Source organism: Salvelinus sp. IW2-2015, linkage group LG15 (assembly GCF_002910315.2).
Source record: "Salvelinus sp. IW2-2015 linkage group LG15, ASM291031v2, whole genome shotgun sequence".
In the NCBI taxonomy this organism is placed as follows: Eukaryota; Metazoa; Chordata; class Actinopteri; order Salmoniformes; family Salmonidae; genus Salvelinus; species Salvelinus sp. IW2-2015.
Window position 1 is genome coordinate 62780814 of NC_036855.1, and position 15682 is coordinate 62796495.

General features: G+C 45.3%; 1 protein-coding gene across 1 annotated transcript in view; it reads right to left on the minus strand.

Moving 5' to 3' along the window:
• The window catches only part of LOC111974459 (spondin-1-like), a 52526-nt gene that overhangs the window by 14825 nt on the left and 22019 nt on the right, over window positions 1-15682 (minus strand). Inside the window, exons 3-4 of the mRNA XM_070446848.1 lie at window positions 9056-9189; window positions 2749-2822 (exon numbers count right to left, since the gene is read on the minus strand). Coding sequence (XP_070302949.1) covers window positions 2749-2822; window positions 9056-9189 — 208 coding nt within the window. The remainder of the gene's footprint in view (window positions 1-2748; window positions 2823-9055; window positions 9190-15682) is intronic.

A 15682-nucleotide genomic window follows, 5' to 3' on the forward strand; every position in this document is an offset into this window, starting at 1 on the left:
CTCACAATGTTCACGCCACAGCTTGGAGATACAGCACAAGCGTGAAGATCCGACCCAAAGGGAAGAGAGTAAAGACAGGAGATACTGGAGATATAAGCTAAGGGAAGAGAGAGTAAGAACAGGAATACTGAGATATAGTAAAGGGAGAGAAGAGTAAACAGGAGCATACTGAGATATAGTAAGGTAGAGAGAGTAAGACAGGAAGATACTGAGACTAATAGCATAAGGGAGCAAAGAGTAACTAAACAGCAACAATGGAGATTACTGAGATATAGTAAGGAGAGAGATGAGTAAGACAGGAGATACTGAGATATTAGAAGGGAAAGGGAAGAGGAGTGGAAGACATTGTACGCGCCCTTTACTACGTCTCGGTAACATATGCACAAGGCGGCCCAATAACACACAGCTTTCTCCAACACATCTTAACTTTCGTGAGACGAACGCATCATCATCTGAAAGTAGATGATCACTTTTCTGGCACGCACAATCCGGCGCCCGCAGAGAAAATACAACGAGAGGCGGAGTGAGAGGCGAAGCGAGCTGAGCAAGACTGAACAACGATATTCCGCCGTATCTATACGAAAAAGACGATGAACATGCATACAAGGCCTATACGAAACAGCAAAGAGAAAAGTAAACACCAGCTGAAAAGTGAAAAGCTACATAAGAGCAACCCGAGTCAGAAAGTGCGACGTAATGCAACGGTAACATTCAGATAAGAGCTACTATCAGAAAACTGGACAGCGCGACAAACAGAGACAAGAAAGGATGAGAGAAGTACAGGCAGGAATCAGGTGGCAATTATAGGGAGGAAAGAAGCAGGAGATGAGAAAAGAAGCGAGAAGAGTAAATACTCACTACAGTATACTTTTAGCACAGAGGCGTAAGTAACCCACCATCTAACACAACCCACATCAGGCCTAACTAAGTGGGCGAGCACTATTCTACACAACTGGCCACACTAACTAAACACATCTACACAACCACACAGCTAACTAACACACCTACACAACCCAAGACATAACAGTAATGTTGAATCATACCAACGAGTTATTGAGTTTCTTGGTTCCAGACATCAGGCATCATACACCAGTCCGTCCTAGCGATAGACAGGCACTAGAGCAGGTTCTGTATATCAACTTTTTACTAATGTGAGATACATGCGGACAGGTCTTGAAATCAAGCTACTAGAGCACACAGGGGTATGCGAATTCCACAGGCACTCGCTCAGACCGGCAAGAGGACTGACTAGCTCCTTACCAGAAAGATTTATTAACAATAAAAGACTAGTCATCATCTGCACAGCAAAGACACAGATCGCGGTTGGAAAAAGAGATTTGAAAACCTAGAGAAAAAAGAGAAAAAGGAGAGAAAAAAAGTCCAGAAAGTAAGCTTCGCTTTTGGAGAAACGATCAAGAGTAACGAGAACACCACACACACACTCAGGCAAGAGGAAACTACAGTAGTGTCAGAGATAAGACTGAGTGACAGGCCAAAAGTTAAGTTTCCCAGATCTTAAAGTTCTGCATCCTAGAGTCCTGTGCAGAGAACTTCTGATAGAGCTGTCACGGGACAGACCGACCACACGTGAGTGCTGGGGGACCACAGGTCTTAGTGGGGCCTTGACATGCAAATCAGACACAAACCAAACCCATTCAAGGGCCAGAAGGGTGTGTGGCCAGAAACGAACAGTACTCGCAAAACAAATTACTTTCACAGGGCACCAAAAGCTGTCCACAAACAAACTCCATTTAGGTGCTGTCTGCATTACATCAGACTTGGCCTATACACCACAAACAGCTATAGCAGGTTCTGGTGCGGGCACTAACTACACACCAACAGACCATACAGGTTTTGTCCGTGCCTATATATGAGACCACGAAGGATACGCATCGTATCTCTAGGCTCTGAGCAAACTGCGGGTTCAATGCGTCTGGTCCAGGTGTACTTGGACCCTGTCCATAGAAACTGCGACTAGTTATCGCGAATCGAGGATGCGCGAGTTCGACGCTAGGGCCAAGCCCACCGCAGCACATCAGTGCTACATCCACAGTATCACCAAAAATATAAAGAGTAAGAGCAAGAGAAAGAGGGAGGGAGAAGAGCGAGGAGAAGAGCGAGAGAAGACGAACTTTGGAGACGTAGATGAGGAACACGGCGATATACAAGGCAACCAAGAGAGATTAGCTGAACATAATCATGCTCATTCTCAGGAAAGCCGTGGGAGTGCAGGAGGAGAGAAACGACACAAAGGAAGAGGAGAGATACAAGAAAGACAAAGAAGACCATCATACAATTTCACCTTATTCTTGAACGGACACACCATTCAGATTAGCTGCTTTGGATACAATATCATTTATCTCTTCAATTCGATGGCGATTACCAACCAAACTATCCCAAAGCACAACCTAGCCCTTACCGGGAGGGACTTGCCAGCTGAGCCAGCGGTCTTAAGACTACATGCACCGTCAAAGCTTGCTAGAGGCGTCACTTACAGGCACTCCGGGTTCAATCACGGCTGTTATGCAGCACGGCCACGAACCGGTGAGACCCAATGAGGCTGCGCAGGCAATTGGCCCAGCGATCCATCCTGAGATATAGTAAGGGAGAGAGAGTAAGACAGGAGATACTGAGATATAGTAAGGGAGAGAGAGTAAGACAGGAGATACTGAGATATAGTAAGGGAAAGGGAGGAGGAGTGGAAGACATGTAGCGCCCTTTACTACGTCTCGGTAATGGGGGACATACCTTTCTCACACATCCTCTTGGTGAGAGAGCCTTCATCCTGAAAGTAGATGATCCTCTTCTGGACGATGCTGGCCCTGCAGAGAAATAAGGAGGAGGGGAGGAAGTGAAGAGGAAGTTTCAGGTTAAGAGAAAGGAGATGAAAGGTTAGAAAGAGAAAGCAGATGAAAAGTGAAAAGATGAGGGTAAAGTGGAGATGAGGGTTGAAAGAGATAGGGAATGGACAGAGGAGAAAAGACAAGAAAGGATGAGAGAAGTACAAGGCAGGAGATCAGGTGGAATAAGGGAGGAAAGAAGCAGGAGATGAGAAAGAAGAGAAGAGTTAAATACTCATACAGTACTTTTAGCACAGGGAGTAACCGGTGGGCATTTGGAGTAATGTTGAACTCAAGATGAGTGTTCTTGTGCTTCCAGACAGGTCTCCCAGCAGGTCTGAGATCGGCTACTAGAGCAGGTTCTGTGTTATCAACTTTTGAATGTGATTGCGGACAGGTCTGAGATCAGCTACTAGAGCACACAGGGGTGCTGAATCACAGGCACTCTCAGACCGGAGGGATTTGCTAGCTCTTACAGAAAGTATTTATTAACATAAAGACTTGTATTTAGCAGGAGAGAGATGCGGTTGGAAAAGAGATTGAAAACCTAGAGAAAAAGAGAAAAAGGAGAGAAAAAAGTCAGAAAGTAAGCTTCGCTTTTGAGAAACGATCAAGAGTGAACGAGCACACACACACACTCAGGCAAGAGGAACTACAGTGTGTCAGAGATAAGACTGAGTGACAGGCCAAAAGTTAAGTTTCCCAGAGCTAAAGTTCTGCTCCTGGTCCTGGCAGAGAGACTGTTCTGATAGAGCTGTCTGGAGACAGAGCCACTGAGTGCTGGGTGGACACAGGTCTTAGTGGGGCCTTGACATGCAAATCAGACACAAACAAACCCATTCAAGGGCCAGAAGGGTGTGTGGGCCAGAAACGATCGCAAACAAATTACTTTCAGGGCACAAAAGCTGTCACAAACAAACTCCATTTAGGTGCTGTGCATTACATCAGACTTGGCCTCCCACAACAGGCTGCAGGTTTCCATGGTGATAGTGGGCAGAGGGTAGCAGKAGGGTGTAGGTTCTAGGCTCTGGACTGTCTGGGTTCTGGGTCTGGTCCAGGTGGTTCCTGTCCAGCTGGACTGTTTATGGAGCAGGAGTCCGAGCTAGGCCAAGCCCACCGCTGTCACTGTGCTCTCCCACAGTCACAAAAATAAAGAAAGAGCAAGAGAAAGAGGGAGGGAGAAGAGCGAGGGAGAAGAGCGAGAGGAGACGTAGACGTAGATGAGGAAAGGTATAAAGACAGAGAGATGTACTATATGCTCATCTCAGGAAGCCGTGGTAGTGAGGAGAAACGGCACAAAGGAAGAGAGATACAAGACAAGGACAAATAAGACAAAATCGTTAATTTCACCTTATCCTTGAAGGACACACTCCAGATGAGCTGCTTTGAAACAATACATTATCTCTCAATTCTGATGGGATTCCAACCTATTCCCAAAGCAAACCTCCTACCGTTAGGGACTTGCGAGTGGCGCAGCGGTCTAAGACACTGCATCGCAGTGCTAGAGGCGTCACTACAGACCCGGGTTCAATCACGGGCTGTTTTGCAGCCGGCCACGACCGGGAGACCCATGAGGCGGCGCACAATTGGCCCAGCGTCATCCAGGTTATGGGAGAGTTTGGCCGGACGGGATGTCCTTGTCGCTTAGTGCTCTAGTGACTCCTTGTGGTGGGCCAGGAGCATGCACGCTAGTTGTACAGTGTTTCCTCTGACACATTGGTGCGGCTGGCTTCCGGGTTGAGCAAGCAGTGTGTCAAGAAGCAGTGCGGCTTGGCACGTCCGTGTTTCGGAGGACACATGGCTCTCGACCTTTGCCTCTCCCGAGTCCGTACGGGACAAGACCGTATGGGACAAGACCGTAACTACCAATTAGATACCATGAAAAAGGGGTAAAAAGTACATTTTTTGATTTTATTATAAATAAACCTCCTGTCTGTTTATCCTGCATGTCTCCAGAGCAGGCTATCGGGGGATTATGTTTGATGATCTAAGGGCTGGACCAGTGGCAGAGGACCAGTGACAGAGGAGGCTGTGTCAGGCAGGCCGGCCAGAGAAGGGACGGTATCTCTACAGTGACGGAGTGACAGCTATATGCCCCTATTAACATAACATAACTCTTTCTTCATCTCTCTTTTTCTCACCCTCTCTCTTGCGTTTGTTTTTTTTTGCATTTTTTACTCTCCAAGGCACACAGCGAGACAGAGACAGACAGACAGAGAGGAAAGAGAAGAGAGAGAGAGAGGGAAATAAGAAGAACACAACAAATCCGATCCGAAAACAAGGAATGGGTTTGGAAGGGGATAGTAGTAGGACATGAAGAAACCTGTCTGATGGGTGTACCTAGAAGTACAGAGGTGACAGGGGTACCCCACCCCAGGCGCTCCTAAACACACCGCCAGTATATCTCTAATTGTTCACACCTTAATTCAATCTCACCCCAATTTCAGATATCTCTCCCTGAGCGAGCCGCTCACAAACTGCCTCACTAGCTGCCCACTTTCTGGGGCTGGCCAGGCAATCAGGCACAGTAATGCTTATTTAACATCCAATTTAAATTCTATCAATGAGACGCTATTAAAGCCAGACTCACTTTCCTGGCTCCAAGCCGCCGATGGTTATCGCCTCAAAAGCGCTCCGGTATGTGGGGTGGGTAGGAGGGTGTGTGTGTGTGTGTGTGTGCATGCGTGGTCATGCGTGTGTGCGCACGTGTTTGTGTGTGTGTGCATGTGTGTGTGTGTTGCCAGGTCAGAGAGGGATAAATAAACATAGCTATTTGTTTACAGTTTGTTCCTTTGGGAAGGCACATACTGTACCAGTTTCATTGAACCATTCCTACTCATCTCACATGTAATAACTGCACAGTTAGACTGCCATTCTCTCTGGGAAGGCTTTTTAATCTACCTGCCATTGTGTTCATGTCATTCAATTCCTYGAGATTTCAAATAGGTTTTGACACTATCATGTTCTGACTGTCAAAACTGTACTACACTTTATGTCAGGTGAACCTGAAAAATGTATAAATGAACAAAAATATAAAGATTCTACAGGGAGAGTGGTCCAGAAATCAGACAAARGTCTGTCCCTTTTTGACCCCCATAATCATGATGAGCCAGATCACTGTTTCCAGCCACCAGGAGACAGCAGCTACTCCTCAATTACAGCTAACCATCAGGGAGGAGAGGCCGTCACACCACAGCCTCTCTAGCCACAGGACAGGACTAGAGGAGCTCTCAAATGCTCTGAACTGATCACTTTCCACACAGACACACTGAGCGATGATGACACTATACACAGTAATACACACACAGTACACATCTACACATGTTGCATTATGCTGTATTACACACACTCACACACTCACACAAACGCACACGTACATGTAAAGACACACAAACACACACACAGGCACCAGACACATGCACAGTCTGTTTTTCCATAATAGTTATTGCCAGAGGTGTCTGAGTTAACCAGGTTATTTGACAGGTAGGCAGACAGGCATGCTGAGAGCGTTGAAATTAAAAACTCATATCAATAATGAAATCCCCCATTCTCTGATGAAAAAAATACTATTGTAGCTGGGGAAAGGTGGGCAGACACTCCCCCAGGCTGGCAGCACCAGTCACGTTCACTGTATATGGGGTTGTCATGGTAATAGAAGAGGGGCGAGCAGCATGTAGGTTTGTGGGGAAATATCTAATGGGGAGAGACCCATTTTCTTTCTCTCGTGATTATATCTCTGGGGAGATCCCTCCTGCTGGATTGTGATTTATGGCTAGCTAGTTCAGGCTAGGTTACCCCGTGCAGTGTAACATAAAAACGCCTGTTGGCATTAACCATATTTCGCTCTCCGTCCATTTGTTATTTAAGCTAGTAAAGTCACAATATCGGGAAACCCGTAAACGACACACTATAATCAACCATTTCAGATTCAATGCTGCCTGCGTCTGTCTGCGCGTCTGTCTGTCTGTCTGTCTGTCTGTCTGTCTGTCTGTCTGTCTGTCTGTCCTGTCTGTCTGTCTGTCTGTCTGTCTGTCTGTCTGTCTGTCTGTCGCTGTCTGTCTGTCTGTCTGTCCCTGTCTGTCTGTCTGTCTGTCTGTCTGTCTGTCTGTCTGCTGTCTGTCTGTCTGTCGTGTGTGTGTGTGTGTGTGTGTGTGTGTGTGTGTGTGTGGTGTGTGTGTGGTGTGTGTGTTGCAGGAATGTGTATGCTGTGTGTAGATGACCAATATGTGTTTGCATTTGTTTAGGAAGAGAGAGAAAAGAGGCTGTTGCTGCTTGGGCTCTAGCTAGAGATATACAACAGCTTCTCAATAATAATCAATCAGTATGATGTTTAGGGTACACCTGCCCCACTTAAAAACGGACAAAACTTTAATAAGTGTGATCACCAAGTAACACAAAAACACTCAACTATGAACCTGTCCTCGCCTGGTGTCATCACTCTACAGTGAAAAACAAGCTACCCCACTGGACGTACCTTAGTATCACATCCCCACTCCCTAACCTCCACAAGTGACTATATCTCACTCTCTCCTCATCTCACATGCTGCCACTCTCTTTCCATTCTCTCATTCATCTGTTCTCTCTACCTCTTTCTCTTTCTGTCCCCCACTCTCTGTCTCACCTCTTTTCTCCCAATAGATACAAGATAGCTGAGAGGTAAAGTAGGAGAAGATGCCTGCCTGCCTGGTTAGTGTGCTGTGGGAACAACAGAACTGCGGCCCTGGTTGAGAAAGGCACAAAGAGTGAAGCGGAAAAGGAGAGAGGAGGGGAAGGAATGAAAAGGGTGTGTAGTAGCGAGAGAAACCGACAGGAGAGAGAAGATGAGTGAGAGTAGAGAGAGGGAGGGAGGAAGAAGCCAAGAAAGGGGAGTTCAGAGACAGAGACGAAGGCAAGGACATCTCATCACTCACTCTGACAGGCACATAATAACGTGCATTAATAAGAAATGCAAGCCTTTTTTTTTTACGCCCCTACACACGTAACGACGGCACGGTGAGAGATTTAAACGGGGCAGGAGAGAAAGTGACAGGCCAACTGAACTCTTTAATAATGCAGAGATAGCATGCCATGTAGGGCACCACCCCTATGTTTCTGTTCCTCTCTCTCTTCTCTCTCTTCCCCCCCACTGGGTACACACTGGTTGAATCAATGTCGTTTCCACGTCTAATTCAATGAAATTAACGCTGAACCACGTGGAATAGATGCTGAATTGACGTCGTGTGCCCTCTCTCCTCCTCCTCCTTTCTCTCTCTTTCTCTAGATTATGCACTCTCTCTCTCACACACACACCGTCTCTCTCTCTCACAACCACACACACACACCACACCACACACACACACACACACACACACACACACCACACACACACACACACACAAACACTCGCTCTCTCTCTCAGCCCTACCCTCAAAACAATATCCTGCCTCAATGCATGGAGTGTACTGTGATCTATGTTGGTTACAGGTAATTAACACATACTGCACCTAAACAAGCCCTGGAGGCACACGACACGGCAAATGAATCAATTAACATCAACCCAAGCCATTTCAGCCAATCTTGTTATTATGAATTCTTTATGCAACATACATTCTGGAAGAAACATTGATAATATATTCTGAGGGAAACCTTAGGTTGGGTTTGGAGTGGAGGAGTACAGTAATAACTTTCCATGTACAGTAATAGGACACATMTGAGTACGATACTGTATGTAAACATGCCTGAGAGGTCCACCTACTGCTCCTTATTCACAGTATACAATCACCCACACACTGTCACAGCTACACTGGATTTGTGTCATAGTATGGTCACCAACTCTGGTCCTATACACAAGCTAAAGGTTGTGAATGTCTTGTTCCAGCCCAGCACTAACACACCTGGATAAACTAATCACCAAGCCATCAAAACATTGATTAGTTGAATCAGATAATATTACCATTGGTCTGGAATAAAAGCCTCTAAACACCGTAGCTCTCCAGTACCACGGGTGGTGATCACATATGGCTGCATCCCGATTCTCCACACTTCTCCCAAAGTGTGCACTTGCACATTGGATTGATGTAAGCATTGGCTGGAGGGAGTTTCCAAAGTTGTTGCATCCATAATGGGGAGTATGCAGGACAAGTGCACACTTCGGGAGAGGGGTGGATAATGGGGACGCAGAAAATATAGAACCTTACTTCAGGGTTCTTCAGAGAGCCCCAAGTACATGTACCTACTTGAGGGTGACACAACCAGAGGCGCTGGGGGGTGCTGTCCAGAACACCTGGATCCTGGTGCGTCTCCGAGGGGTACTCTCTGTCACTGCCGGGGGACAGTTGATCATGAACTGGGTGTCCTCTTCATCGATGATCTGTATAACACATAAAAACAGACACACACACACACACAGACGGATAGAGAGACAAAGACACACACACACACACACACACACACAGCATGGATTTGATTTAAATAAGGACAAGCAAATGAGGAAAGGTAATGTAATAGTAATTGCATGGTACCTTATGTTCTCTCTGTATTATACCATATATTTCATTACTATGTATTTACTATTGTCATATGATTCCCTCTCTCAATGTGAGTTCAAGTGCAACTTCATTTAACTGCCATTAGCTTTCATTACCAGGCCTAATTAGAACGCTTCAATTAGACATTATCTAATTCATTAGCAACATCTGTTCATTGCAAAGTAACAGTACATTTTGCATTTCACAAATTATTTTCAATTAAATGAATGCTATAAACGAATTTGATCCATTTTAAGCTCCTTGTGTCATTCTACACTATGACTCAGTGGATACAGTGGCTTGCGAAAGTATTCACCCCTGTCACGCCCTGGCCTTAGTTATCTTTGTTTTCCTTATTATTTTAGTTAGGTCAGGGTGTGACATGGGAAATTATGTGTTTTTGGATTGTCTAGGGGTTTTGTATGTTTAATGGGTCAGTGTCTTGTCTAGGTGTTTGTATGTCTATGGCTGCCTAGTTTGGTTCTCAATTAGAGGCAGCTGTGGTTCATTGTCTCTGATTGAGAGCCATATTTAAGGCAGCCATAGGCATTTGGGTTTTGTGGGTAATTGTCTATGTTCTATGTTGCATGTGTGCACTTAGTCTTTGATAGCTTCACGTTCGTCTGTTTGTTTTGTTTCGTTGGTTCTTCTTCGAAATAAAGAGAAGATGTATTTTTCACACGCTGCGCCTTGGTCCTCTCTCTCACCGCAAGACGATCGTGACAACCCCCCTTGCCATTTTTCTTATTTTGTTGTCTTACATCCTGGAATTTAAATGGATTCATAGGGGGGTTGTATCAATGGATTTACACAACATGCCTACCACTTTGAAGATGCAAAATATTTTTTATTGTGAAACCTACAAGAAATAAGACAAAAAAACTGAAAACTAGAGCGTGCATAACTTGACCCCTCCCAAAGTCAATACTTTTTAGAGCCACCTTTTGCAGCAATTACAYCTGGACGTCTCTTGGGGTATGTCTCTATAAGCTTGGCACATCTAGCCACTAGGAGTTTTGCCCGTTCTTCAAGGCAAAACTGCTCCAGGTCCTTCAAGTTGGATGGGTTCTACTGGTGTACAGCAATAATTAAGTCATACCACAGATTCTCAATTGGATTGAGGTCTGGGCTTTGACTAGGCCATTCCAAGACATTTAAATGTTTCCCCTTAAACCACTTGACTGTTGCTTTAGCAGTATGCTTAGGGTCATTGTCCTGCTGGAAGGTGAACCTCCGTCCCAGTCTCAAATCTCTGGAAGACTGAAACAGGTTTTCCTCAAGAATTTTCCTATATTTAGTTGCATCCATAATTTATTCATATCTGACCAGTTTCCCAGTCCCCACCGATGAAAAACATCCCCACAGCATGATGCTGCCACCACCTTGCTTCCCTGTGTGGATGGTGTTCTTGGGGTGATGAGAGGTGTTGGGTTTGCGCCAGATAAAGCATTTTCCTTGATGGCCAAAAAGCTCAATTTTAGTCTCATCTGACCAGAGTACCTTCTTCCATATGTTTGGGGAGTCTCCCACATGCCTTTTGGCGGACACCAAACGTGTTTGCTTATTTTTATCTTTAAGCAATGGCTTTTTTTCTGGCCACTCTTCCGTAAAGCCCAGCTCTGTGGAGTGTATGGCTTAGTGGTCCTATGGACAGATACTCCAATCTCCGCAGTGGAGCTTTGCAGCTCCTTCAGGGTTATCTTTGGTCTCTTTGTTGCCTCTCTGATTAATGCCCTCCTTGCCTGGTCCGTGAGTTTTGGTGGGCGGCCCTCTCTTGGCAGGTTTGTTGTGTTGCCATATTCTTTCTATTTTTTTATAACAGATTTAATGTTGCTCCGTGGGATGTTCAAAGTTTCAGATTTTTTTGTAACCCAACCCTGATCTATACTTCTTCACAACTTTGTCCCTGACCTGTTTGGAGAGCTCCTTGGTCTTCATGGTGCCACTCGTGTCACGTTCTGACCTTAGTTTTGTTGTTATGTCTTTGTTTTAGTATGATCAGGGAGTGAGTTGGGTGGGTAGTGTATGTTCCTTTTTCTATGTTATTCTGTTTCTATGTGTTTGGCCTAATATGGTTCTCAATCAGAGGCAGGTGTCAGTCATTGTCTCTGATTGGGAGCCATATTTAGGTAGCCTGTTTGTCATTGTGTGTTGTGGGTGATTGTTCCTGTGTCTGTGTTTTACCATACGGGACTGTTTCGTTTTCGTTCGTTCACTTTGTTGTTTTTTGTTTCAGTGTTCTATTTATTTTTTTAAATATGGACACTTACCACGCTGCGCATTGGTCCTCCGATCCTTCTTACTACTCCTCCTCAGAAGAGGAGGAAGACGAGCGTTACAACTTGCTTGGTGATGCCTCTTGCTTAGTGGTGTTGCAGACTCTGGGACCTATATATACTGAGATCATGTTTTATCTAGGCAAGTAAATTAAGAACTAATTCTTACTTACAATGATGGCCAAGGAACAGTGGGTTAACTGCCTTGTTAAGGGGCAGAACAACAGATTTGACCTTGTCAGCTCGGGGATTTAATCTTGCATCCTTTCGGTTACTAGTCCAACGCTCTAACCACTAGGCTACCTGCCGTGACACTTACATTGCACACAGGTGGACTTTATTTAACTAATTATGTGATTTCTGAAGGTAATTGGTTGCACCAGATCTTATTTAGGGGCTTCATAGCAAAGGGTGTGAATATTTATGCACGCACCACTTTTCCGTTTTTAATTTGTTTTTAATTTTTTTAAACAATATTTTTTCTTCACTTCACTTCACCAATTTGGACTATTTTGTGTATGTCCATTACATGACATCCAAATACTAATCCATTTAAATTACAGGTCGTAATGCTACAAACTAGGAAAAACGCCAAGGGGGATGAATACTTTTGCAAGGCACTGTACGTCTGGCTGGTATGCAATTTAAAATATTGTGTTTGAATACATACATAAGTCTATCCTATAGTGGCTAACTGACAGCTGTACAGCAAATATATAATGGTTTTTCACACACGCACGCACGCACACAAACACGAAAACACACACACACTCACAACCTCTGTGTCACGCACCATTAGTTATACTGTAGGATCGATAGTGCATTTCACAGATATACTGTATGTGGCCAGCCACGATTCTTAGCAAATGAATGAAGGGCTTAAGTGCCGTCCTTGAAGGGTCATTTGTGTGCGCGCATTTTCAGCTCATTTTCGCACCAAAAGTGCTTTTGGTGTGCGTGAGTGCATGGGTGTGCGTATGTGTGCGTGTGCGTGCKTGTGTGTGCATGTATGTGCCTGTCTGTGCCTGTGTGTGCGTGCGTGTGTGTGTGCGTGCGCGTGCGTGTGCGTTTTTGTGTGACAACATTCTCCACAGTTCTATTTGACAGGAAGTGACATCAGGGCGATAAATACTCGGAACTCTCTCACTCAATAAAGCTGTCAGCGGAGAATTCCCTCTGTCACGCCATGTTATGAATCAGTTTACTTTGGACTGGACTGTGTGTATGTGTGTGTGTGTGTGAGAGAGAGCTCTGGGCTTGACTGGCCTGGCTGCGTCTGTATCCAGCCCTCTGAATCACACCCAGAGGTCATAAAACCCTTGCTGGGTTCCCATGGTTTCTGACAGGCATCCCTGGGGTGGGGGCTGACTGAGCCGACTGGAGTCTGTGACGACCCAGGGTTCTCCCGACCCCTCCTGTCTCAGCCTCCAGTATTTATGCTGCAATAGTTTATGTGTCGGGAGGCTGAGGTCAGACTGTTATATCTCCTGTCTTATCAAGTGTCCTGTGTGAATTTAAGTATTCTCTCTCTAATTCTCTCTCTTGTTCTTTCTCTCTCTCTCTCTCTCTCTTTCTCTCTTTCTCTCAGAGGACCTGAGCCCTAGGACCATGCCTCAGGACTACCTGGCCTGATGTTTCCTTGCTGTCCCCAGTCCACCTGTGCTGCTGCTCCAGTTTCAACTGTTCTGCCTGCGACTATGGAGCCCTGACCTGTTCACCGGACGTGCTACCTTGCTGTTTTCAACTCTCTAGAGCCAGCAAGTGCGGTAGAGATGCTATGAAAAGCGAACTGACATTTACTCCTGAGGTGCTGACCTGTTGCACCCTCGACAACCACTGTGATTATTATTATTTGACCCTGCTGGTCATCTATGAACATTTGAACATCTTGGCCATGTTCTGTTATAATCACCACCCGGCACAGCCAGAAGAGGACTGGCCACCCCTCATAGCCTGGTTCCTCTCTAGGTTTCTTCCTAGGTTCCGGCCATTCTAGGGAGTTTTTCCTAGCCACCATGCTTCTACAACTGCATTGCTTGCTATTTGGGGTTTAAGACTGGGTTTCTGTACAGCACTTTGTGACATCAGCTAATTTAAGAAGGGCTTTATAAATACATTTGATTGACTGATTGATTTGATTGAATGCATTAAACACCATCTGTGAAAAGCAGCAGCCATTCAACTGACCTATGGCTCTGACTGCGTGTGTGTGTGTGCGCGTTTGAGAGAGCGAGTGACAGAGACTGAGACCGTGCATGAGAGACTAAATGTGAGAAACAAAGAAAGGGGAAGACTGTTTGAGGTATAGTCTGTCAGAGAGAGTGTGTTTGCTTGCAACAGCTGGTCAGACTTTAACAATAACATTCAACAACATTCTGCCCAAACTATTGTGGGCCAACATGAAAAGTGATTACACGTTACACACACCCGCACACACACACACACGACAGCGTCTACTTGACGTACAGCTCATTTTAAATCTGAAAGTGTGCTCCATCTCAGCTGTCTTTGGACAGCTCCCGACTTGATGAAAAGTGCTTTTTATTGAGCTCTCTGGGTAGGTCCTGAGTACAGGTCTCGGTATAATGCTCATTCCTTCAACGATAATCACGAATCTGAACATCACCCCTGGTGAGACAAAACCGCGACTCGTCAGTAAAGAGCACTTTTTGCCAGTCCTGTCTGGTCCAGCGACGGTGGGTTTGTGCCCATAGGCGACGTTGTTGCCGGTGATGTCTGACCTGCCTTACAACAGTCCTACAAGCCCTCAGTCAAGCCTCTCTCAGCCTATTGCGGACAGTCTGAGCACTGATGAAAGGATTGTGTGTTCCTGGTGTAACAACGGGCAGTTGTTGTTGCCATCCTGTACCTGTCCCGCAGGTGTGATGTTCGGATGTACCGATCCTGTGCAGGTGTTGTTACACGTGGTCTGCTACTGCGAGGACGATCAGCTGTCTGTCCTGTCTCCCTGTAGAGCTGTCTTAGGCGGTTCACAGTACGGACATTGCAATTTATTGCCCTTGCCACATCTGCAGTCCTCCAGCCTCCTTGCAGCATGACTAAGGCATGCTCACGCAGATGAACAGGGACCCTGGGCATGTTTTTAGAGAAGAAAGTAGAAAGGCCTCTTTAGTGTCCTAAGTTTTCATAACTGACCTTAATTGCCTACCGTCTGTAAGCTGTTAGTGTCTTAACGACCGTTCCACAGGTGCATGTTCATTAATTGTTTACGGTTCATTGAACAAGCATGCGAAATAGTGTTTAAACCCTTTACAATGAAGATCAATTAAGATTTTTACGAATTATCATTGAAAGACAGGGTCCTGAAAAAGGGACGTTTCTTTTTTTTGCTGAGTTTAGAAGTGTTTGTGCTAGGTATGAACATTGAATCAGTGTTGAATCTGATACAGTTTCTGTCCTACCAGGCAGGAGCAGATAGTTGTGTTTGAAAGGGGCTGTGCGTCATTGTGTGTGTGCGTGCGTGCGTGCGTGTACGTGTGTGTGCGTGAGTGTATTTGTGTGTGCGTGTATACATGCATGTTTGTGTGTGTGTGTTTGTTTGTTTGTTTGTTTGTGCGTGCATGCGTACATGCATGTTTGTGTGTGTATGTGGATTGTTTGTATGTAGTTGAGGTTGACAGTGAAAGGAACACCTCTAGAGCAGCAGAGGAATGGGGGAGAAAGAGAGGACGGGAAGAAGGGAAGAAGAAAGGGGAGGAGCGATATTGTACTCTGTGTGTACTGTGTGCCGTACCACATATAGTAATGGTTATTGGTACTGTATTAGTGTGTTTGTGTGTTTTGATTAATTACATTCTGTGTACCTATAAATACAAAAATAAACACCCATTTAACTTCTTATGGCTGCAGGGGCAGTATTGAGTAGCTTGGATGAAAGGTGGCCAGAGGTGCCCATAGTAAACTGCCTGCTCCTCAGTCCCAGATACTAATATATGCACATTATTAGTATTGGATAGAAAACACTCCGAAGTTTCTAAAACTGTTTGAATGATGTCTGTGAGTATAACATAACTCATATGGCAGGCAAAAACCTGAGAAG